Source organism: Hirundo rustica, chromosome 25, assembly GCF_015227805.2.
Source record: "Hirundo rustica isolate bHirRus1 chromosome 25, bHirRus1.pri.v3, whole genome shotgun sequence".
NCBI lineage: Eukaryota > Metazoa > Chordata > Aves > Passeriformes > Hirundinidae > Hirundo > Hirundo rustica.
Window position 1 is genome coordinate 797,397 of NC_053474.1, and position 24,643 is coordinate 822,039.

Here is a 24,643-nt window from a genome sequence, read left to right on the forward strand (position 1 = left end):
GCTGTCACTAAGGTAGCTTTGGGAAAGGCTTGCAGGGGATGGAGCCATCAGGAATCATTTTCTGGAGCTCCTCCTTCCCTCGGGATCACCCTGCTGCCTCTCAGGAGGTTTTTTAGAGACCTGCAACTCCCGCTCGTCTCAGGGAGCAACAAAACACAAAAGTAGCAGCGAGGGCTCTTTCAGTGCTTCCCTTCCCGAGGCTGCAGAGTCCTGGCAGGCGATTCTGCCTCGGTGCTTCCCATCTTTAGCGCTCGTCCTGGCGCCTGACCCCTCTCTCCTGCGGAGAGCCCAGCTGGGGCTCCTTGGCCTTTCCCTGGGGACGTGCAGAGTGCTTTTACCCTCTCGTTCTTTGCAGCATCTCCAAAACGTTGTCAAGTTTCCTGCAGCCTTCTCCCCTCGAGGCTGAGTGTCCTCAGACCTACCCAGCTTTAATTGCAGGTCACATTCCTCCTGCTGAGCCCTCCGGGATCTCCAGATGCTGGAAGGAGACTCTGTGCCCTTTCTTGTGCCAGACTGGGGTTATTGCTCGTCCTGGGGTGGGCTTTGTGCCTTTTTCCCACATTCCAACATCTTGGTTTGAGCTGGAAGTCGTTGATTTGAGCTGGAAATCATTGGTTTGAGCTGAGAATCGTTGATTTGAGCTGGAAATCCTTGGTTTGAGCTGCATTTCCGAGGGCTGCAGCCTGGCTAAGGCTTTCACAAGAGTGCTGCCCTCACCATTTATTCCTTCTGCTTCATGGTTCATTGTGCTTCCCCCGGGGCAGAACGCGTCGTGTGGCCTTATTGAATTGCATCCCGCTTGTTTCTGACTATTTTCCCCATTTGCTGAGATTATTTTGATATCTAATCCTGTCAAGCAGCATACTGGAAAGCATTTGGAGGCTTTCCGCTGGGGTCTTGTTGGTGTGACTTTAACAATATGGGGGAGAAAGGGAAGAACACGGACAGATGGTCCCAAGTGATGGAGTTACCGTGGCTTAATGTGTTTGTGCTCATGGTAATGGAGCATCTGCATTCTCCTGACCCACTGCATTCACAGAGAAAATGTGTTTAGATTCTTCCATCCACGATTGTGAGGGCTCCAAGCTCAGCTCATGAGCCAGGCCCTACACTGAACAGGACAATTAATCCTCTTCATTCATTTTGGGGCAAAGGGTGGTTTGGTTTCTTTGTCTCTGAATTCTCTCCCACCTAGGCTGCTGTTAAGGACCAGATGGTTTCTGGGAGGTGATGTTTGCTGTGCTGTGGATAAAGCCACAGCAGGGGTGAGTGGTTTTACAGCCCCAGCTCCAAGGTGGTGCCTGTTCCGCAGAGCCCATCCAGAGCGGATCGGGTCTGAGGGAGAATCGCTGTCAGGAGTTCCGGGCTGTGCTGTCATAACACATCTGCCACTTTTTGGGAAGTGTGTTTGGGAGGCAGAAGGGCACCTTCTTCTGATTGTTGTAATGAAGCATCTCCCCTTTGAATTCTGAGGTGAATTAGCAGCCTCTGCTCATTAACTGCTACCTGTGGCTCGGGCAGAGCGGGATAATGGTTGCAGGTAGGACGTGTGTGTTTGTTTTAATGGGCCTGTTGGGGCCCCTCACATTAAATGCTGCAGGTCCTCGAGGAGGTCTGTGGAGGAGCAATAAATTGAATATAATCACATTACCTTTAACCACTCCAAAATTAATTTCAAACATCCAGAACAGGGAGGCACCAGCAGTGTTTTGCCCCGGCTGTTGTCTTGTGCTTAACCTCCCTGAACTGCTGCTCCCAGAAGTGCTCCTGGCTCGTCAAATGACCCATCTTTGTCAGAAGTAATTACCTCTGCCTCGCCACCATCTGAGCCCCACTGCCCAAAACCAGGAGGAGAGCTCTTTCCCAGAGGAGCATTTGAACGATTATCACTTGCAATTTCCTGCTGCGCTCTCCGTGGCCCACAGAGCTGCCTGTGCGTCACGGGAGACAGATGGGAGGCACGTGGAGGGTGGATTTGCAGTATCTCTGCTGTATCAGGGGCTCTGTTCCCAGCTCCAGGCAAACCTCCCCTCCTCCGTGACACCTGGAAGCAGGAACAGTTTGATTTGAGCTCCAGGAGGTGTTGGAGTCGTGCAGGGAGGAACCAGAGCTGGGCGTTGGAGGATCACTGAATGTTGAAAGATGGTTGCAGAAACTGGGGAAAAGAGGATTAAACGGGGGAGCTGCTGCCAAGTATTAAATATTGAAGAATCAGTTGGCAATAGGTGCTTATCATCTGTCTGCTCTCCCGTTCCTCTGAAGGAAGTAACTTATCTGAGGGGCTGGTGCTGTGGTGAGTAATTCATTTTTGTGCTGAACACCTTTCTTCTCCTTTTTTCCCAGTGTATAATAAGAACATTGCTAACCTGTTCCCCCTAGCTTGCTCTCCCCAGACTCTGCCTCCTCTGCCACGTCCCTAAATGATTCCAAGCCCTGGTTTTGTGTCTCTCACCCATCACCGGTTTGGGGCAGAGCTGCCACTGCTGCTTCAGCTTGAACGATGGCCTTAATTCTCTGGGGGAAATTGATATTTGAAAAACATGAGTGGTTTGTAATCCAAAAAAAGCCATTTCTTCCCCAGCTGGAACACACTCTCTATTAAATTTGATTATAGCAGCCTAAAAGGCAGCACTTGGAGCTGCCTGTCTGGTGCCAGCTTTACCTGTGCAGCCCATATGCTGGGGCTGCTGGGTGGTGCAGGTGGAGCTGGGATTCATTAGCACTTCCCAGGAACCTGGAAGATCTCTCGTGTTGACAACAAAAAGCAGACTGAGCTGTCGTGTGAGCCAGATGTTTGGGTGATTTCCCTGGTGCCAGCCTTCAAAGTTCCTTTGCTGTAGGTGGGAGGCTCAGCCTGGCTTGGCAGATGGAGCTTTGGAGGCTGTGCTGCCTCTGATGTGCCCTGGGCTCCGCTCCTTCCCAGCCACGTGCTCCAGGATTAATTCTCCGCTGTTCCTAAGCATCTTTTCAGGGAATGATCGGCCCTTTGACCTTTCCTTGGCTGGGGGAAGTGTGGCTTTACCACCCTGCAGTGCACAGCACCAGGGCTCCAGCTGGTTTGGGGGTGAAGCTCAGAGAGCTCGGCATGGTCTGAGCGATGTCCTGTGTCTCAGAAACGCATGGAATTCCAGTGGATCCAGGATTTCCTCTGGAACTGCATGAAAATCCACATCTCCAGGGCCGGGGCACTGCCAGCTGAAGAGGCTGTGGCAGCCTGTTGGTAACCTGCAAAGCAGGGCCAGCATCCTGTGAATCTGCCAGGGGCGGTGAAGGGGAGGAGACCAGAACAGAAACTGAAATCAGGGGGGAAGTTGTGTTTTTGGGTGATGGGGGCTGGTTTGTTGGCATGTGGGGTGGGGCTTGGCACAGGGGGTCACCCCGAGCCCCCCACGGGTGGAGGGGCAGGAGCGGGGCCAGGGCCAGAGCTGCCTGTGACCCGCAGGGCTGTGCCAGGGCCCTTTGCTGCCATCAGGGGAGCAGCTCTGGCATGCAGAGCGCTCAGGGCCTGACCCTGTGACCAACACCTGCAGACGAGAGTGAGGAAGATTGATGTGAGGAAGATGGGAAAATAACCTTGGCCATGAAGTGGTTTTTGATGAGGTCCCTGAAGTGTAGGTGCAGTGGTTTATTTGGGAAGCAAAGAAAAATGAGGTTGCTCAAAAGCTAATGGACTTTTCTTTTTTTTTTTTTCCCCCCCCCAACACCGCAAGAGAATGTGCTGATACAAAAAGAAATAGATCTTTTCTAATTCTCAGACTACTTCTTTGTCCCCTCCATCTCTCGCTTCTGCTAGCTTGTTGCTCAGATGTAATTTGTTTAGTTTGCCTTAAATAAAGGGAATGTAGTTACTCTGTGTTACAGCTATCAGGTTCACAGACAAAAAACTCAATAAATAAGGCACTGGCAGGGCTGTAGCTCAGGTCTGGTGTTTCTGGCTTCATTTGCAGTAGGTACCACTCACAGGCAGCTGAAGGACTGTGATGAGTTGATTGTGGATTTAACTGAGAAATTTTCTTTCTTCCTGAAAAGAAAGCCTATTTCCCAGTTCCATTTGGATTTTCTGTTTAATTTCTGTCAGCTGGATCAGTAGTCCCAGCCCTGTCCTGGGGATCTCTGACATCTGGGGCTGATCCTTGCGGTGAGAGCAGAGTGACTTTCCACTGGAGAGCAACTCCTGGAACTGGAGTTTATCTTCCGGAGCCCATCCCTGGTGTGAGCTGTGAGAACAGTGCTGAAAGGAGAAGTTAGGAAATGAACAGGTGGGGAGCGTTCCTGCACCATTCCAGAGGGGAGGTGGATGGCCGGTGCCAAGTGCTTGGGAAGAACAGAGACAGCTCGGATGTGGTGGATAAATTAATTCTTATTTCTCTAACCATCGCATTCTCTTTCTTTAAACCCTCTTTCTTTTCATGCTTTGAGGAAAATTCCTCCTGCTTTTTTGGCTGGCAGGAGAAACGAAAGCCCAGAGCAGTCAGGGAGCTCTGGCCTAAGCCCAGATCCCACCTCAGGAGCTGCAGGCTCCCAGCCTCTCGTCGTGCCTGACCTGGAGCGCTCCGCACAGGGACTGGCAAAGCTTGGCTGCAGGGCAGATTTTTCAAGGAGCTGCAGTGATTTTCTCAGTTTACTTCATTGCCAAGATAATCCTGAGCTGTGTGAAACGTCTCTGTGTGGATTTCTCCCAGAATTGGACGGTTTGCCACCAGCCGGGAGCTGTGTGGTGACGCGGTCCCAGGCAGCTCCCAGGCTTCTCACACACATCTTGGGATAAATGTCAGGAGTTCAGGCTGCTCTCCAAGCCCTGGCGTGGAGAAAAAGGACCAAAAAAAGCAGCGCTTGGAGATGGTCGCTTTTCAGACTCCTGCTGTGACAGGGCACTGATTTTATTGGAAGCTTTCAGACAGCAGAACCAGGGGAAGGGATCTGGTGTTTCCCCCCTGTACCCCAAGAGGTGAAGGTAAACAACTGGTGACAACCAGACCCCTTGTGCCTTGGCAGTTAACCAGTTCATCGTGTTCCATAGAAACTGCATCCTAATTTTTATTCCAAACAAGATTTCAGCACTAATTTCTGTTTTGACAAATACTATTTGACATAAGAACAGTGGGAGTCAAGACCTTTCATTTTTGATCTGGGTTTACATTGCGCTGATCTAAATTCCTCCCCCTTCTGCAGTTGCTTTTCAGTTGTAAACTCTGTTATTAGAGTTAGCAACGAGCTGTTTGAAACGCCCCGTTCTGTGGCATTTAAACAGTCCTGCTGTATGCAGGATTAGGTCTGATACCTTCCTAAAGGCTCGTGCTGTTCACTTGAGGCGCTGGCACAATGCGTTACTGTGCAGCTTTGGAAACGCCTTTGCTGGAAATGAAGGATTTGGTTTCTGTTCACTGAGTAACGCCACGAAGGGTTCTTTGCCAAGTGGCAGGGGCAGCCCCCCTGGGGCTGGGGGTGTTAGAGATGAGGATCCCGAGCTCCGTGCCTGCTGCAGGGCTGGCTGAGGTCAGCCTGGGCTGCCATCCGTCCCTGGGGCAGACAGCTGATGGCAACAGGGGAACGTGCCTCTGGACAGGAGGGACACAGCACACGGAATTTTCTAGTGGAAGGTTGGAGTTGGTTGAACTTTAAGGCCCCTTCCAAACCCAAACCAGCCTGTGAAAGAATAATTTTATTTGAGCTAAACCCTGACACCAGGGAGTGCTGGAAAGCCAGTGGAGATCCTGGGGAGGATGCTCCCATCTCCTGCTGCTTGCGAACGCTTGCGCCGTGTTCCAAGGCACACCCTGAACTCCTCCTTGTTCCTTGGACCCCAAAGCAAAGCTGGCGGGACAGGAGAGCCCAGCCTGTGGTTCAGGGGCCTTTGCAGGGTCCTTGTTCTCTGTGGCTCCTCAGGCACAGAGAGCTGATGGATTCAGGAGAGCCTTGGGAAGGAGCTCTGCTTCCTGAGGAAAAGGCTGTTTCAGACCCCACTCGTAGCTACTTGGCTGCTGAAGCATCACTTTTGTAGCTTTTTTTAAGGCTCTCAAGGGACAGACTTGCAGCTGGGAGCCCTTCAAGTCTCCTATCTGGCCTGTGCTACTCCACAGTGGCTATTTTGGGAGGAGGGGAGCGAGGGAAGGCGGCTCTCTGCATCCCTCCCATCACAGCTGCTCCTCTTTGGAAAATCAGACATTTGCTCAGCTCTGGGTGTTGGATGAATGCTGGGGTTGGGTGACTCGTTCAGGTGTTGGGAGAGGCAGGTGAGTCTGGACTTGGACACGTGGATCCCCAGCCTGTGAACACCTCAGCCCGAGGTTTTTCAGTGGGGACAGAATTTATTCCTAGAGCCTGAATCATCTCCCTGCAAAAAAACCCCCCAAATTAACGCTCACAGCAGCCATCAATGCCAGCTGCTCTCCCCAGTGCTCTGTTAATGAAGTTAATGTTCATTAGTGCTCTCTGTGGCAGAGTTCAGGCTCCTGGGCTGGGTGGGAGCAGGAACAGAGCAGCCTTGTTGCCCACACTCCTCTCTCCATTCTTGTGTTGCACAAAAGAGCAAACACAGGGTGGCACAGGCCCTCCTTGGGCTCAGGGAGAGATGAACCTTTGTCTGCTCCCATCAGCTGCTGCTTCTCCTCCCCTGAGCAGCACCCAGGGGACAACCCTGTGCAGAGGCCCTGTCACCAGAGCTGCTGTGACATGCAGTTAGAAATGTCCCCAGACTTGCTGGGTTCCTCCTGAGCTCCTCGTTCTTCTCACTGGTGCCAGTGGAGGGGGAATGGATGGTCCTGGTGGGTCCCTTCCAGCTCAGCTGATCTGGGATTCCGTGGCTCTTCTCTCCCGGGGCAGTGAGGAGCTGCTGCGGATCCTAAAGTCCCACCTGCCCTTTGGGGACCAGCAGGGTGACTCTGCCCCTCCCTGGTGAAGGTGTCCCCACCCCAGCCAGTCTGGGGCAGGATCAGGAGGGGCTTTTCATGGCACGCTCTGGTTTGTGGAGACAGGCACGGTCTCAGATGTGGGGTCCTGCTCAAAAGCCTCTGCTCCCAGCTCTGGGTACTTCCAGGAGGGTTTCTGTCAAGGGTTTCTTTTGAGGGTTTCTTGGTTCCTACTTTAAAACTCCCTCAGAGCAAGTACAGTCAGGCTGAAACCAGCAATTTCGAGATGAGGCTGTCAGCAAGAGTCACAAGTGTGACAGAGAGGGGGCTGATGTGGTTCCGAGCTGCCTCCCCTTTGATTGCACCCCTCCCAGCCTAATGTGCAGGTGCAGAGAGGTGCTGATGGTGTCAGAACCCGGGCGGGAGGGCTCAGGAGTGTCACCACGCTCCGGCTGGGTGTGTTTGTGCTGGGATGCGCACACACGGGTTCTGCCGGCTGCCCGCGGAGCTCCGTCCTGCTCCGGTCCGGGAAGGAGGGAAGATGCTCCCCCGGCAGAGATGTCACAGACGGGGGCCAGGGGCAGACGCAGCCAGGGGCTGGTTTGCCCTGTGGCTGAGGGGAAGGAGCTGCCACGGCCGCTCCTGGCGTGGGGAGGGCTCCGGTGGCTGCAGGAAAGGAGTCACGGAGCGTTTGCAGCTGCTTCAAAGCCGGTGCAGAAGAAAGGAAACACGGCCCAGCCCCTGGTACAGAACACACAGCCCGAGGTTCTTCTGATGCAGAGGGTGAGGGAATATTTAAAACAAATGTTTGATGTGACACAAAGACAAAGCAGCAGGGGAGCGGGGTTTGCCCTCCGCTTTGTCAACCGCAGGCGGGAGAGCTGAGCCACTCCAAGCAGAGAGCAGAGCGTGTTCCCAATCCGCAGGGCAATGCACCGAGTCAAGGGCCTGACTTGCTAAAAACATAAAAGGCTCTGTCAATTCCAGCAATATTTTGCTCACTTCAATTAATCATCCCGGAAAACGGTGAGTTTGTTGTCTCTTTGTCTCCATTTAGCTTGAGCAAATCCAACTTTCCTCGTTGTCTCTCTGCAGATTATGAAAAGCTTTTGTTGATTATATCGTCAAATTAAGCCGAGCCCTGTAGTGTGATTTTCCTCTCAGAACATCACAGTAACAGGCTGTGCCTCAGGTGCCGCTGCCCTTCCTTCCCTGTTTAAAATGCTTTCCCTGCCTCCCTGTCACGTCTCTGCTTGCTAACAGGAAAGTGTATAAAAATCACATCATCGCTAATATTGAAGAATCATTAGGGCTGATAAAAGCAGCGCTGCCTGCGATGGCGTTGTTTTTCATGGTCAGTGCTTTTGGCAAACATTCCAGGCCCACGTCAGCCTCAGCCCCGCTGATTTTTAGGGCCCACCAGTTGATCCAGTGACTCTTTGACTCTGTCCACCCATTGCTCCCGGAGATGGCTCCAGCTAGATGATCATTTCCCAGGCCCTCAGGAACAAATGGATTTCTGGAGGCTGTTTCAGCTGCCTTCCTCCTCTCCCACAGCCCCTGCTTTTGATGCAGACAGCATCCGAAAGGCAGCGATCTGTAGTTGAGCAGTAAAGTCCTGGTTGGGTTTTTATTAAAGCAATGATGTGCTGGCTGGCTGAAAAGTGTCAAAACTGCAATCTTGTAGCATCAACAAAATAAGGCAGGATCCTTCCCTACGGGAGAGGAATGCTGAGAGGAGGAATGAGTCCGGAATGGTGGATCTGAGCCCCTCTCTGGGCTGCAGGGATCGCAGTCCCTCTGTCCCTGGGTGAGAGCAGACCAAAGGCCGATGGCACACAGCTCACCTTTGCCTCCCTCTCCCCTCCACAGCACTGCATCCAGCTGGGATTGCCTCTCTTAAGCAGAGCTGGAGTTGAAGTAGCACTGAAGGTATGACACAAGTGCCAAACCCATCTGAGAGCGCAGAGAAAGGCTGGGGAGTTTGGGAGAGCAGCTGAAAGTCTGTGAGCAAGGAGGAGAACTGACCTGAGCCAAACAGAAACAAGTGTCAGGAGAATCCCTGAGTGAATCTGTGGAGAGGGACAGGGGTGGTACGAGGAGCTTCTGCAGAAACAAAACCTGAACCTCATCCAAGCGTCTCTGCTGGCAGAGATTCCCAAAGGTCTGCCAGGGGGTGGGTGGGAATGTGGCTCAGCTGAGCAGAGTGTGTGTGGTGCAGAGGCAGCCTCACGCCTGTGCCACTCCCCAGAGGGATGGCTGGGATGGCTCCAACTGGAGCCTGGATGAGTGGGGATGGCTCCAGACTGGAGCCTGGATGAGTGGGGATGGCTCCAGACTGGAGCCTGGATGAGTGGGGATGGCTCCAACTGGAGACTGGATGAGTGGGGATGGTTCCAGACTGGAGCCTGGATGAGTGGGGATGATCCCAGACTGGAGCCTGGATGAGTGGGGATGGCTCCAGACTGGAGCCTGGATGAGTGGGGATGATCCCAGACTGGAGCCTGGATGAGTGGGGATGGCTCCAGACTGGAGCCTGGATGGCTGGGATGATCCCAGACTGGAGCCTGGATGAGTGGGGATGGTTCCAGACTGGAGCCTGGATGAGTGGGGATGGTTCCAGACTGGAGCCTGGATGAGTGGGGATGGCTCCAGACTGGAGCCTGGATGAGTGGGGATGGCTCCAGACTGGAGCCTGGATGAGTGGGGATGGCTCCAGACTGGAGCCTGGATGGCTGGGATGATCCCAGACCAGGAATGGTCCCAGACCAGGAATGGTCCCAGACCAGAGTCCCCCACACAAGGTTTGTGTTTCAGAGTTGCCCAGGGCTGGGGCGGCCTTTGCAGAGCGTTGGGTCAGGAGGAGTTCACAGCCTTGGCTGCCCCGTGGCAGGAGGGGTTTTAGGGAGCCTGAACAGAAATAATCCCCTGGCACTGAGCTGCTCCAGAGCAGGGTTGTTCCATCTGTGCGCTGCTGTGGGGCTGTGCCCACACCCTGCAGAGCCTCCCTGAGCTCTGTGTGCGTCACACAGCGCCTGGCAGGACTTTTTTTACACAGATGACACTGCTGGTCCCAGTTCCTGGCTGGAATTTCCTTCAGCTGAGCGCGTCCCGTTGCCATCTGCCGGGGAATGGGCAGTGTGCTCACAGGGATGTGCTGCTGGACGAGGTCCCTGAATCACCCACTCTGCTCAGGGTTCACTGAGACTCTGGTCTCAGCCTCCAGGAGAGGCTGGGGTTTGTGTCTGTGCTGCTCACGGCACGGAACAAAAATATTTGTGCCGCAGAAGAACAACTCTGCATCAGGACAGAAGGATCAGAGCCCTGCCTGGGGTGCTCTTGCACAACAAAATTCAGTTCTCTCACAGGTTGTGCTTGGCAGGGGTTGGACAGAGGCTGAACCAAGGTTTGCAGCTGAACAGTGGCCAAGGCTGGAACTGCTGAGCCACTTGGGCCAAGGCAGGGCTGGAAACAAGGCCAAGGCTTGCAGTTGTGACTGGGGGCTCCAGGTGTGAGTCCTGAGCTGTTCCTCAGGGGAGTTATTCCAGAATCCAGAATTCTTTCAGGCCTTTGAAAACCGGGCCTGTCCAATTCTGGGTGGCAGAGCTGAGCAGCCCTGGTGGAAGATCCCACCCAGACACCCCCAGCCCTGGGAGCCGCTGCCTGTGCCAGCCCCCCTGGCTGACTCAGAGCTGTGTTTTTGCCACGCAGGAGGCCTTCGAGGAGCAACTGTGATCGATGCCTTAGATACCCTCTACATCATGGAACTCGAGGAGGAATTCCAAGAAGCCAAGCAGTGGGTGGAGAAGAGCTTTGACTTGAACGTGGTGAGTCAGCTGCTGGGAATGCCTGCCTGTGTCACCTAAACTGCCAGTCCTGATCACAGTTCTTCCCCAGGAGTCCTCTGGGGAGGGAAACCATGAGCTCTGGGGGGGAAGAAACCACTCAGCTGGTTCTTTTCTTCCTAAGGCCAAAGGGAGCGGTGCAGTGATTCACCCCAAACTTCTGCTGGTTCCAGCAGGATCAGCCTCACCGTGTCTGGCTGAAAATAAGGTTCAGTGGTTAAGGGTTCTTGTTCTTTGGTCTGGGTTATGGGAACAGACTCTCCTTATTAGACACTCCAAGGAAATTCTGCTCATCAAAGAATAAGTTCCGTTTCATCTCAGGTAAACGTCTGCCTGCGATAAGACGAGATTTCCTTATTAAATGAGATGAAGGTTGTAAACACAGCTCCCCTTGTCTGGGGTCACTGCTGGGACTCGTGTGACACCTGGCAGCACAGAGGGAGCACAGAGGGAGCCAGGGTTTGGAGGGAAGGGCATCACCTTTAACACAGCCAGAGGAGCTTCTCCTGGGGCTCCTGGAGCTTTGCTGGGCACTTGAGGCTGTGTTGGGACTTGGAAGCACAGCAGTGCTGGCAGCTGAAGGGTGCTGTCCCTCCTCTGTCCCTCCTCTGTCCCTGGCCTGCATTCCTCATCCCCAGCTGATGGGATCTCATCAGTGGCACACGAAGAGAATGTTAAAACCAAAGTGCAGCTTAAATTTTTATTTGTTTAATGCCAGCCTAGTTGTTGTGAGGAATGGTTCTCCCACGGGAACAATGCCTGCAGCTGCCTTTACAGAGAAGCATCATTTGGGAGGGCACCACTGGCATTCACGGATTCATAAAAAGCAGCCCACATCTGATAAATCTGGTGAATGGTCTCAGTCTGTTACTGAATCGATAAACAAGGGACAAAATCAACTGGGAGATAATTTATCTGGATTTCATAAAAGCTTTTAATCTTGGCCTGCAGAATAGATTGATCTGTAAAGACAGGAGTGAATGCTCTGGATTGATCTGTGGAGTCAGGGAGCACAGCACAGGGAGGCAAGGGGGAAATTAACTCAATATTGCCTCTGTACAGGGAGCCCTCACAGTCCAGAAAGGCAAGCCAGGGACTGCAGGACCCACGAGCTCTGCTTGAAACTGAGTGCTGTGATCTGTCTGAAGTTGTGTCAGGGGAAGTTCAGGCTGGATACTGGGCAAAGGCTCTTCCCCAGAGGGTGCTGGCACTGCCCAGGCTCCGCAGGGAATGGGCACAGCTCCGAGGCTGCCACAGCTCCAGGAGAGCTCGGACAGCGCTCCAGGGGTGCCCAGGGTGGGATTGTTGGGGGTCTGGGCAGGGCTGGGCTGGATGATCCTTGGGGGTCCCTTCCAGCTCAGCAGATCCTTGACTGTGTCATTGTGTGACTGTGTGACTGTGTGACTGTCATTGTGTGATTGTGTCCCTGTGTGACTGTGACTGATTATGTCCCTGTGTGACTGTCACTGTGTGACCGTGCTCTGCCCCGCCCGAGCCAGGCGCTCTCACAGGTGATCACTGGGGCACTCTGGGTGTTTCTCTCCCCTCCCCTGTGGCTGCAGAGCAAACCAGGTGCTGAGGGGTGGGCACAGAGCTGGGGGCTCTGCTCCTCTCAGCGCTCAGGGCTCTCCTTGTGTCGTTGCAGAACGGAGAAGCGTCCCTGTTCGAGGTGAACATCCGCTACATCGGAGGGCTCCTGGCCACCTACTACCTGACAGGAGAGGAGGTTTGTCCCCTCTGAGTGTCCCTCCAGCCCCCAGGAGCAGCGGAGAGGGCTCTGCAGCAGCTCTGCTCTGGGCAGCACATAATCCCCCAGAACAACGGGCTAAACCCATCGTTTTTGTGAATATGGAAGTGCCACTAATGTTCCTTTAATTAAGCCTCGAATAATTACCTTGCACACACCGTGCACGGCTCATTTGCCAGAGTTCTTTCCTCCTGTGGGCAATTCTAGCAAGACACGTTTGCAGCTGGACACATTGCTCCCCCGGGAAATGCCATTTGCAGATGATCTTTGTCTTTGTACTTGTTCCTCTCTCCTCCAAGTCGGGTGAGATTTCATCAGACATCATCCCAGATCCTGCCTCGGGCTGAGGAGGGCGGCTGAGGAGGGGCAGGTGCTCCACACTCAGCTGAGCATCCCTCCGGAGCAGGAATTCCTGAGCCTGGGTGTCACAGCCCCCGCGGTGGGAGCTGCGTCCCCCGAGCCCTGGGTGAAGCTGGAGGATTTCGTTTCCACTCCCCTCCCTCCTCCCCAGCCCCCAGAGGCCAGGAATGCCATAATGTGTTTGATGATGTGCCCGGGCTGGAATTTTACAGCTGGCTGGGGGGAGATGAGGAGATTGTTCCTCTGCCCTGGGAATCTTTGGTGAGCTGAACTCTGGCTCAGGGGGAGTTTTGTGAGGTCTGGCCCTACCTGAGCTCAGCGCTGGGGCTGCCCCGGCACAGAGGGTGGGATGGCTCCTGCACAGTGACACCACTGGTGCAGGAGCAGCTCTCTTACTTCAGCTGCATTTTAAATGCATTCCAGGAATGACTTCCCTCTGTGATTCCCCTCCTGGGAAAACTCTCAAAGACTTCAGTGCCCCGACTCAAGAGTCTGTCTCAGTGACAACTTCAACAGGTTTCAGATCAACAGAGCAAAAAAGAAACCACACTAAACCATAAAACTCCAGCAGTGACCTCTTGAAGTCCCATCAGCAGCCGGGGCAGTGCCTGTCACTTACCCAGCCGGTGTCACTGGGCTGAAAGGAAAAAATCACAGTGCCTGTCTGTTGCTTTCCCTTCTGAACCAACCTCCTGTTTCCTTGGGAGAGTATCAAAGGTCTGCCAGCCCACAGGAGAGCTCAGGTTTCCTCAGTGCTGTATTTTTAGAGCAATAAATTCCTGCTTTCTGAGAGCCACCACCACAGGGCTAGAGGTAAAAGGCTTGTGCTTTATCTCCTAAGTCACTTAGAGGCTTCTCTTGATCAGGACTAATCTCTGCAGCGAAGATTAGTGCTTGTATCAGTTTGTCCCAAAATAATTGCGTTGTGCTTGCTTTGTGCTGCAAGCCACCCTAAGCTGCAAATGGACTGGAGAGCCCCAAACTGAGGCAGTGCCAGTGGGAAAGAGCAGCTCAGCCACGAAACCACGAATCCTCCGTGGCAGAGAGCTGCAAGGAGGAGATGGAAATGATGGAAATCGTGGTTTTGGTTAGAAATCGTGGTTTTTACAACAGGAGGTGGCATGAGCTGGGCAAGCCCACGTTGTAGATCTAACAGTGCTTCAGCCTAGAAAGATTTCTTCTGGTTTTAACCCAGTCATTTCAGCTCCTCGTGTTCTCTGCCATCCTGGGAATGGGAGGGATCTGGGCTCTTTGGACCAGCTCAGCTCACAGGGTGCTGTTGTGAGCTGCTCTGGTCCAGGCTGAGGCTCTGGCAGGGGACTGGGTGCTGGTTCAGTGCAGATTTTAGAGGAAATTCAGAGATGCCAAAGTCCAGTGAGACTTTTGGTTCAGATGTTTCTGTGCAGGGGAACCAGGGCTGAGCACACCTGGAACAGGGGGTGCTCAGACTGCAGCACTTCAGTGTTTTATAACCTCTTTGGAAAAGGGGATGGGAGAGAATCCCGTGTGACTCCTTTCATCAAATATTTATCCTCCCTTTTAACAGGTGTTCAAGAGCAAAGCTCTGGAACTTGGAGAGAAACTTCTGCCAGCCTTCAACACCCCCACTGGAATCCCACGTGGAGTCATCAACCTGGGCAGGTAAGGCACACGTCCTCACCAGCATTTCCTTTGGTTCTGGGGCTTTGGGAAGGAGCAGGAGCAGCAGCAGCTCCTCAGAGCTGCCCCCTCTAGAGCAGATTCCTCGAGGTCATTTGCTTTGCCAGCTCGGGCCTTGGCACGGGCTGCAGGTGACTCAGGTCAAACCCAGCTGTGTTGTATTAATCTGGGGCTGTCCACAGTTTCTTCCTCTGCCTGCTGACAGAGCTCCCTGCTGCAGGAGCATTTTCCTCACTCTGGTTTTCTTTGCCAGGTGATTTTGTAGTCTGCTCGTAGCACGGATTTTTGCAGTGCGCCCAGCTAGATGCACGTGAATTTATCCAGGAAAAATGGATTTTAAAAATTGGAAAAACTGGGCAAGGGAGTGGATGGGACTGGCTGACAGTTTTGGTGCTGGAAAAGGGGGGGAATACAGCACACAGCCCTCAGCCAGGCTCTGTCCTTGCTCAGAGCCCCAGAATTCGGGTTGGTGATGTTCTCATGGTTCAGTAAATCCCTGCAGAAGGTCTGGCAGCAAACAGAGGCAGAGCTGGGGCTGCCCTCCTGCTCCCTGGCAGACAATTCCCTGCCAGCGAGGCAGGGGTTTGGCTTTGCTGGTTCTGATGCCTCCAAACAAATCCCTTGGATGAGAGCTGCGGGAAATGTGGGTGAACCAATCCTTTCATCCCCACCTCTTGCGAAACTCTGAAAGTCATCCCCCAGCCCTTAGCCCAGATCTCCTCCTTGGCTCTGCCGAGAAAAAGACTTCCCAGTGTTTGGCTGAGGCTGCTGCGCTGCTCAAATATCACTGTCAGCCCTCAGCGTCTGACGTGCTCCCGATCCCGGGGAAAACGGGAGCCACCAGCGGCACTGCAATTGTCCTTTTGTACAGCACACGCATCCTGCTTCCTCCGTGCCTGATAAAGGCTCTGCACGGACTAACCTTTCACAGAAATGCCAAACCCTCCCCTGCCCTTTGTGAAGACAATTGAAGCAGCCTCTGTCTGCCCAGACATTCCCAAAATGTTTTGCTGATGACCTTGAGCGAGAGCCGAGAAAATCGACAGAACACCCAGGCCAGAAGCCCCACTGCAGCCTGGAGCTGTGCCCTTGGGGCTGGGAAGCTGCTGTGAGCTCTGGAGCGTCAAAGGAGCAGGGATGGAGGGAGCTGCATCCGCAGCCTGAGCCGCTGCAGGAGCAGGATGGACAGCCCAGGGCTGGGAGCCCAGAGGGGAAGGGAATCATTCCGTGTGCAAGTGGGAGCAGAGGGGGGCGAGGTGAGGCTGTGAGACCGCGCTGACCCAAACGTCAGGGCCAAAACAAAGCCCAGCAGAGTTTTGCAACAAGGAATTCTCTCCAATTTTGCTTTTGCAAGGATGTGCTAATTCCAGAGAGGCCTCGCCATCCCGAAAGGAGCAGAGCCCTGCAGCGTGTGTGGGCCTCTGTTGGTGGCAGCTTGGGAGGGTGGGTTAAGAACGACGTTCTGAAATTTGAAACCAAAACCCCCCCTGGCATCGAGTCAATCCTGCACATTAATTTTCCAAGCACAGACAGCTCTTCCATAACCAGCTGCCTTTATCTCTTGCTGTCACCTTTTCCTCTGGGCTCCCCTCTGTGCTGATGAGCTTCCTGTGGCTGCCTGCGTTCCCCTGGCTCTGTGTCCCACAGCCTGCTTCCCATCCTGGGTCCCACAGCCTGCTTTCCATCCTGGGTCCCACAGCCTGTTTTCCATCCTGTGTCCCACAGCCTGCTTTCCATCCTGTGTCCCACAGCCTGTTTTCCATCCTGGGTCCCACAGCCTGCTTCCCATCCTGTGTCCCACAGCCTGTGTCCCACAGCCTGTGTCCCATCCTGTGTCCCACAGCCTGTTTTCCATCCTGGGTCCCACAGCCTGTTTTCCATCCTGGGTCCCACAGCCTGTTTTCCATCCTGGGTCCCACAGCCTGTGTCCCATCCTGGGTCCCACAGCCTGCAGTGCTCTGCCTGCTCGGGGCTCTCCTGCTCTCCTGTGCCCTCCCTCCCTGTGCTGTAGCCCTGGCGCTGCTTCCCCTCACGTCTCCCACGTTTCCTTCTCCTCCTCTCCCCTCAGCATCCCCTCCTGGCCTCTCTCCTGACTTGGCACTGCTTTTGCTGCTTTGGATCCCCACGAGGGGAGGCAATGATTCGACATTTCAGATCCACTTCTCTGGGAGATAAAGGAGGTTCTGGGCACGTTCTTTTCCCTTGGAGGCCAAGGTCCTTTAAACAGTAGCTTCCTCTGAGCGGTTACAAAACAGAGCAGCTGGGAAGGCCCAGTTTGTCCAGCCTGAAGAAATGTTTTCCTGCAGGGAGTGACTGCGGGCTGCTCCCTAACCCGGGACTCCTCCAGAGCGCTCTCCAGGAGCTTTGCTGGGGTGTTTGACCCAAGGCTCCCCCCAGCACATCCCGTGCTGCGGTTTTTGGGAGGGCAGGTCCCTGGGACAGGCTGCTGCTGATCCCCGAGACCCCACCGAGCCGCTGCGACAACAAACACGGCCCCGCTGTGCTGGGAGGGCAGCAAACCTCCCGGTTAGGGAGGCTGTGTTCGGCACAGTGAATCACCAAACTGACTCTTGAGAGGTGTGAGAGCCCCGGGGGGCTGCTCAGCTCCCCCAGGCTCAGCAGCTTTGAGCAGTGGCACATCAGTGCCACGCTCACCTGGCCAGGTGGGGCTGCCCTCGATGTTCCCAAAGCTGCAGCAGCCCCTGGCAGCAGGGCAGGCACTGTGAACATACTGCTTCTCTAACAGCTCTTTTGTGGAGGCAAACAAACACCTCGGGACCTGCCATGCTTTTCTCTCCAGCACAGCGAGGGAAACTTCTAATTTTTTTTTTTTTTTTTTTTTTTTTTTTTTTCATTTCATGCTCGGAAGGATCATTAGTTTTAACCTCCTGTAAACAACAAACCCTCCTCCTCTCCCAGCCAAGTTTCCCGGCGCCATCTAGTGTCACCCCCACCCTTCCCTGTCCCTGGGAACTGTCACCTCCCCGGGATTAACTGCCGGAGATGAAAACCGGAGCCACCACGCGTCTGAGGTGGCTCTGGGGCAGCTCCTCCCATCCAGCCCTGCCTCCCCCGGGACATTGTCCTGTCTGCAGGGCTCCAGAGAGGCCCAGAGCCGGGGGTACCAGGAGGATATTTTATCCCAAAACATCCGTGCAGGGCAGCGTGGCAGTGCTCTTCCTAAGCTGTTTTTCAGGGAGGGATTCCTCTCCCACAAAACAAAAAAAAACCCCAGGCAGTTTGTGCAGCCTGTGTGTTAGCCCAGTCCTAAAGAATCGCTGGGAAATCACAGCTCCATCCCACTGGAACTGCTGCAGAGGATCTGTGTGTGTGCAGAGGATCTGTGTGTCACAGGATCTGTGACACCCTGTGGGTGTCCTCTCCATGCACCTGGGCAAGGCAGAGCTGCCCTGGCAGGGGCACCCCAGGCTCTGGCTGTGTTCTCCTGGCACTGAGGGCTCCTTTCCTCTCCCTGCAGTGGCATGAGTTGGAGCTGGGGCTGGGCATCCGCTGGAAGCAGCATCTTGGCAGAATTTGGGACCTTGCACCTGGAATTCCTGCACCTCTCCGAGCTCTCCGGCAACCCGGTGTTTGCAGAGAAGGCAAGTGAAAAGAAAACCCCCAGCCTGGGCTCCAGTGGATCGGCCTCTTCATCCTCCTGGGGAGTTTCTCCCGCTGTGGGTGAGGTCGTGTGAGTTTTACCCAGAGGAGGGCACAGCCAAAGCGAGGCCAGCATGTGGATGCAGATCCCTCAGGAACCTGCTCTGGGGGAGACAGATCGTTCCAGGCAGAATCCAAACTGCCCAAGGGAAATGGGGCTTGTCCAGAGTGCCACACTGGGGTAAAACCAGACAGGATTGCCAAAAAAACTGCTCAAAAATGATGTTTTTTCCAGGATATGTCCAGTGCAGGTTGTGAAACGAGGAGGGAAATAAAAGAGGAGGAAGAAGCTGGGAGAGCAAAGTGGAGCTTTGGAGTGGATGGAAAGCAGTGAGGGTGGGATGAGTGAAGGAATGTCACAGGAGGGAAAAGCAGAGGGTGAAGGGAAACAGGAAACTCTGTGGGAAGATAAAGAGAGGCTGGTGATGTGAGATAAAGAGACAAGGCTGAGGTTCTGAGGACAGGGATAATGACAAATTGCTCCCTGGGAGGAAGGAGCTGAGGAGAGGCCGGGAAAGGGAGCAGTGCTCTGGAGAGAAAATGTGTGAGGGAATGAAGGGAGGGAAGATGAGGAAACACTGGAGATACACTGCTAAAAAACAGAATTGCATCTTCATTCTGGGTTCAAACCGTGGCATTTTGAGCCAGGGTCAAACCTCTGTCCCCAGCCTGAGAGATTTTCCTCTTCTCCTCATAAGCCCATGGAGGGAAAAGGGCAAAACGTTTCTGATGGACTCTCCTGGGCTGATGTGCGCCCAGAAAATGGATCACATCCACCCTGACACCCACAGAGAGGGAAAATGTGGGATGCCCAACCTGTGGGAGATTACTGCAGAGAAGCAGATCAACTCATCAACTCCCAGCTTGGGACTTGGGTGATTTTAGCAGGAATTAAAGTCCATCTGTGTCTTTTATTCAAACCTGTCATTAATATGCCAAGCTCCTAAACTCCAGTAAACATTATGGAGCCTGACAACTTCCTTGGAAGCACCGGCTTAAGTGTGCAAATTGTCTGATTTTGTAAAAGGTTTAGGGCGAATTAGCTGCTCTGTAGGTTATAATAGAATATTTATGCTGCATGGAATTTAACTGGGTCCCTCAAGGGAAAGGCCTATTGGATTTAATGGGGGTGAAACCAAGGGAGGCTTTAGAGAGTTAAGTGCTGGCTGTTCTGGGGTATTAAAGGAACTGTCTGTTGTTGAAATTAAAGGCCCCAATTCATCACGTTAAGTGACCACATGGTGAATTTAAGTGCTGTGTGAGTCACTCATCCCTGCCACTCCTTTCCCTTTGGATCATGGAAATAATCACCCCTGACATCGTTCACGTCTCCCACTTCCACTCAGACTCCCAATCACAGAGTCAGATTTGGGTTTGGACCTTAAAGCTCATCCCATCCCACCCCTGCCACGGCAAGGACACCTCCCGCTGTCCCAGGCTGTCCCCAGGGTCCAGCCTGGCCTCGGGCACTGCCAGGGATCCAGGGGCAGCCACAGCTGCTCTGGGCACCTGTGCCAGGGCCTGCCCCCCCTGCCAGGGAACAATTCCTGCCCAAAATCCCATCCAGCCCTGCCCTCCTCCACCTTGAGGCCATTCCCCCTTGTCCTGTTGCTCCACACCCTTGGGAAAAGTCTCTCTCCAATTCCCTGTAGCCCCTTTAGGTATTGGAAGGACAGGGTCTCCCAGGATTGCTTCTGGGCCACGGCAGCCAGCTGAACCGGGGCTTTGCAGAGTTCCCAGAACCATTTCTGGAGTCCCACAGAGCTGGATAAAGATTGGGCCGAGCCCTAAAGCGTCTCCCTCGCCGAGGCGCCCGCAGAGCCGTGTCCTGGTCCCGGTGTTCCAGCAGGACTGGGAGCGAGCCCTGGCACGGAGCAGGGAGGGCATGGAGCAGGGAGCTCTGGAATGGAGCAGGGAGGGCATGGAGCAGGGAGCTCTGGAATGGAGCAGGGAGCCCTGGAATGGAGCAGGGAGCTCTGGCACGGAGCAGGGAGCCCTGGCACGGAGCAGGGAGGGCATGGAGCAGGGAGGGCACGGAGCAGGGAGCTCTGGAATGGAGCAGGGAGGGCATGGAGCAGGGAGCTCTGGAATGGAGCAGGGAGGGCATGGAGCAGGGAGCCCTGGCACGGAGCAGGGAGCCCTGGAATGGAGCAGGGAGCCCTGGCACAGAGCAGGGAGCTCTCGAATGGAGCAGCGAGCCCTAGCATGGAGCAGGGAGCCCTGGAATGGAGCAGGGAGCCCTGGCACGGAGCAGGGAGCCCTGGAATGGAGCAGGGAGCCCTGGAATGGAGCAGGGAGCCCTGGCACGGAGCAGGGAGCCCTGGCACGGAGCAGGGAGCCCTGGCACGGAGCAGGGAGCCCTGGCACGGAGCAGGGAGCCCTGGAATGGAGCAGGGAGCTCTGGCATGGAGCAGGGAGCTCTGGCACGGAGCAGGGAGCCCTGGAATGGAGCAGGGAGCCCTGGCACGGAGCAGGGAGCCCTGGCACGGAGCAGGGAGCCCTGGCACGGAGCAGGGAGCCCTGGAATGGAGCAGGGAGCCCTGGAATGGAGCAGGGAGCTCTGGCATGGAGCAGGGAGCCCTGGAATGGAGCAGGGAGCTCTGGAATGGAGCAGGGAGCCCTGGCATGGAGCAGGGAGCCCTGGCACGGAGCAGGGAGCCCTGGCATGGAGCAGGGAGCCCTGGCACGGAGCAGGGAGCTCTGGAATGGAGCAGGGAGCTCTGGCACAGAGCAGGGAGCCCTGGAATGGAGCAGGGAGCCCTGGAATGGAGCAGGGAGCCCTGGCACGGAGCAGGGAGCTCTGGCATGGAGCAGGGAGCCCTGGAATGGAGCAGGGAGCCCTGGCACGGAGCAGGGAGCCCAGCCTTGTCTCTCTCTCTCTCTCACAGGTGATGAACATCCGCAGGGTGCTGAGCAGAGTGGAGAAGCCGCAGGGCCTTTACCCCAACTTCCTGAGCCCGGTGACGGGGAGCTGGGTGCAGCGTAGGTATCACCCTGCCTCGCCCCTGCCTGCAGCGTGCCAGGCCTCCCATCCTTCCCCGGGGAGCAGCAGCAGCTGCCAGAGCAGCAGGCAGGCCCTGGGACGGGAGCTGAGCCAGGCTTTGCTGTGTGCTTGTCCCAACCCAGAGAGAAGCTGGGTGTCCCTGCACGGGGGTGATGGCACAGGGATCATCCCACGGGCACTGGGGCTCAGCTCTGCCCTGTGGCACCCTGCACTCAGCACACATTCCCCTCCAGAGTGGCTGCAGCACCTGAGGAACCACCTGGAGGGGCAGAGGGCTTGGAGGAGCCTGGGATCCCCTCGGATCCAGGGATGAATCCTCCTGTGCATTCCCGTTCCTGTTACCATGGTACCCCTGCAGAGAGCCATTTGGGAAGGAAGGATGAGATAAGAACGTTTTCTTCTCTCCTGTTGGGAGCCCAGCCCTGGAGATGTGGCATTCGGGAGATGCTGCTCTGCTGGGCAAGGGGAGCAATGATCAGGGAAGGTCTTGGAGCGAGCAGGGGAATTGTGGAAGCACCCAGGGTGAGGTGGCACACAGGGGAGAGACTGTGCCCCTCCTCTCGGCCACCCAGGGGCAGGAATTTGCCCTGTGGCAGGAGCAGGAGGTGCCACTTCTGCAGCTGTGCCCTGATCTCTGACCTCCCCTTTCTGCTCTGTTATTGATCTGCTTGTCTTGGCTGCTGGATTTGATGTTGTCAAAGAAAAGTCTCTTTCTGCAGAGACTGGTTCGAGCCTGTCAGTGGGTGACATTTATTATCTGGGCAGGTTACTCTGAGTCCTTGCATTACCTGGTGTCCCTGTGCTTTGTTGCACTTTTTGCTGGGCTGGATCACTCCAGACCTTTCCCACTGCTGCTTTTATGGCAGCAGGCAGGGACAGAGCTCTGGCTGTGAGCAATCCCTGACCTTTAACAGGCAGGGCTGGTCCCAGCAAAGTGTCTGGGATGCTCACAGCTGTCCCATTAAACCAGAGCTGCCCTTTGGTGCTGTGAGGAAGCCCTCATCTTCTCTGCCACGAATTTAATGCTGTTTTCTGTCTGCAGACTTCTCTGCATTGCCCTGAACTCGCTGATGTAAAGAGAGACCTGTTGGTGCTTCTCAGAGCCTCTGATTGCTTGTGTTGGGACAGGCAGAGTCCTGCCAAAGGCCTGGAAATTTTCTGACTCCTGACAGACTTTCAGGGGCTGTTTGTTGCTCAGGATATGACCTTGGCATCTGACTCCATATTCCAGGGAGGGAGAAGAGTGATCTGCCCCTCTGCATCTCCAGATGAGGGCCAGAGCAGGGAGGCATCTGCAGCCTGCTCCCCGGAGGGGCCAGGCTCTCATTTCCTCTCTTGTCATTAAAGCTCTTTGCAGGAAGCTGTTTTCCTTGAAATTGCTGTCATTTTCTTAAAAGGTGTATCTTTGACCCGGCTGAATGAGCAGATGCTGTAAATGAAGAGGCTGTGGTGCACCTCTGGCAGTGCAGTCCTTACCTCTGGGAAATGAAAGCCCAGTCCCCTGCTGCAGGCAGGGATTGATTTATGCAGAGTGCCCGGGAGGCAAACGCTGCCAGGGCTGCTGCCATATGGAAAGCAATTATGTACCAGGGCTGCAGCTTTGGTGAGTTTCTGAATGACACGCTCAGGATCACAGGGCTGCTCTTTAAAGGCAGGCTGCGTTTGCAAATCCTCTGCCCTCCCTCCTCGCACGGAAGCCGGGCGTTTAATCTCATTGTTTTGCTAGGGATTGCGCCCTGGATCATTGGACACAGTGTGGCAGGGATGTTTGCTCTTCAGGTCAGGAAAATGATGCATGGCTGTTGGTTTTTGCTGCTGGGAGGATTCAGCATTTGGAATAAGCCTCGGGATTTTATCTGTGTACAAGGAGAGGGGAAACAAAAATCTGAGCAGCTCTGAACACCTGCTGCATGTGCTTAGCCAGGAAATGAGGGGGGTGCAGAGCCAGGGGTGCAATCTGTTAATTAACAGGGATGGCTCAGTCCAGGGAGGGTAATTTGTCTCGCTCTCCTAAAAACGGGAGTGCTTGACTGCTTTAAAGAGTGAGGACGCTGCCGTTCCCCCCGTGGTAGAGCTGGAGGCTGTAAATCCATCCAGCAGCTCCCCCAGGCACAAACCTGCAGCTGTCAGGCCCATTTCACTCTGCAATTCCTCAGCACCTCCTGGAAGGTCAGAGCAGGGGGTGCTCTGAGCAGACAGCCTCGGAAACCTGATTCCTGCAGAAGAAAATATGCAGTGCACATCCCTGTCCCAGACTTTATCATCTTAATGTGCCGGCAACCCCCAGCCTTCCCCAGGGCTCAGAGTCCCTCCGTGAGCCAGGAATACAAATGGCAAAGCCCAGGAGCGTCTCCAGAGCCCCTTGCTGGCAGCTCCGTGGGATCCAGCAGCTCTCCTTCCCTTCCTGAGGCAGGGAGACAGCTCCCAGGGGCTCCATCGAGATGGAAATCTATCAGTGCCCACCACTGCTTTTGGTTTACGAGGGTGGATTTACGATGATGGCTCCACAAACAGGGAGCATCTTCACGCTGCAGTATAAATAACTTGTAAAATAAGGCCTCTGAATGGTTCTGGTAAGGGATACTAATGCTCTGGAAAATGACAGAACATTTTTCTCCTGATTGCACTTTCCACCTTTCTTTCTTTCTTTCCTTCTTTCTGAGAAGCAATGCTGCAAGCTCTCCCCAGGAAGCTGGGAGGAGGAAGGAGAGAACAAGAGCATTAAATAGGACGTGATTGTTTCTCCTTTGTGCAGCAGCTGCTCATTGTATATCATGAACCTGAAGCTCTTTCCTGGCTTTCCCACCACAGACCACGTCTCCATCGGGGGGCTCGGGGACAGCTTTTATGAATATCTCATCAAATCCTGGCTGATGTCAGACAAGAAAGACTCTGAAGCTAAAAAGATGTACGACGATGCCTTGGAGGTGAGGAGCCGGGTGCTGCTCTGTGGTTTTTGGGGGGACGTGGTTCAGGAGAAGGTTTCAGACCTTCAGAATAATCCTTGGGTTTCCTTGGTACTCACTCCTGTCACCGAGTGACACTGAGCGAGTTTTACTTGCCGTCCACTCTGTCGAAATCCTGATTTTCCTCCCTTCAGGCAATAGAAAAGCATCTGGTGAAAAAATCTGCAGGAGGCTTGACCTACATCGCCGAGTGGAGGGGTGGCATCCTGGATCACAAGATGGGCCACTTGGCCTGCTTCTCCGGGGGCATGATTGCGCTGGGGGCCGAGCACGCCGCCCAGGACAGGAGGCAGAGGCACCGGGAGCTGGCAGCAGAGATCACCAGCACCTGCCACGAGTCCTACGCACGCTCGGGTAACGGGGGGCGCTGGGGGCACCCACAGCCGCTCGGGGCAACCTCGTGAACACATTTTCTTCCAGCAGGGAGAGGGTTGGTGTCGAAAGCAGGGATCTGAGTGCTTGCAGGAGACTGGGATTGTTACCCGGAGAGCAACATCCTCCTGATGTTCTGCCCATAAAACCAGTGCAGCTGCTTGAGCCTTTCCCCATCCCGA

General features: G+C 54.7%; 1 protein-coding gene across 2 annotated transcripts in view; it reads left to right on the forward strand.

Moving 5' to 3' along the window:
- MAN1C1 (mannosidase alpha class 1C member 1) overlaps window positions 1–24,643 on the forward strand; it is a 54,664-nt gene that overhangs the window by 27,265 nt on the left and 2,756 nt on the right. For both annotated transcript variants that reach the window (XM_040086141.1, XM_040086143.2), the window contains exons 3-9: window positions 10,560–10,675; window positions 12,339–12,419; window positions 14,347–14,441; window positions 17,938–18,061; window positions 21,008–21,101; window positions 23,935–24,050; window positions 24,224–24,443. In XM_040086141.1, coding sequence (XP_039942075.1) covers window positions 10,560–10,675; window positions 12,339–12,419; window positions 14,347–14,441; window positions 17,938–18,061; window positions 21,008–21,101; window positions 23,935–24,050; window positions 24,224–24,443 — 846 coding nt within the window. The remainder of the gene's footprint in view (window positions 1–10,559; window positions 10,676–12,338; window positions 12,420–14,346; window positions 14,442–17,937; window positions 18,062–21,007; window positions 21,102–23,934; window positions 24,051–24,223; window positions 24,444–24,643) is intronic.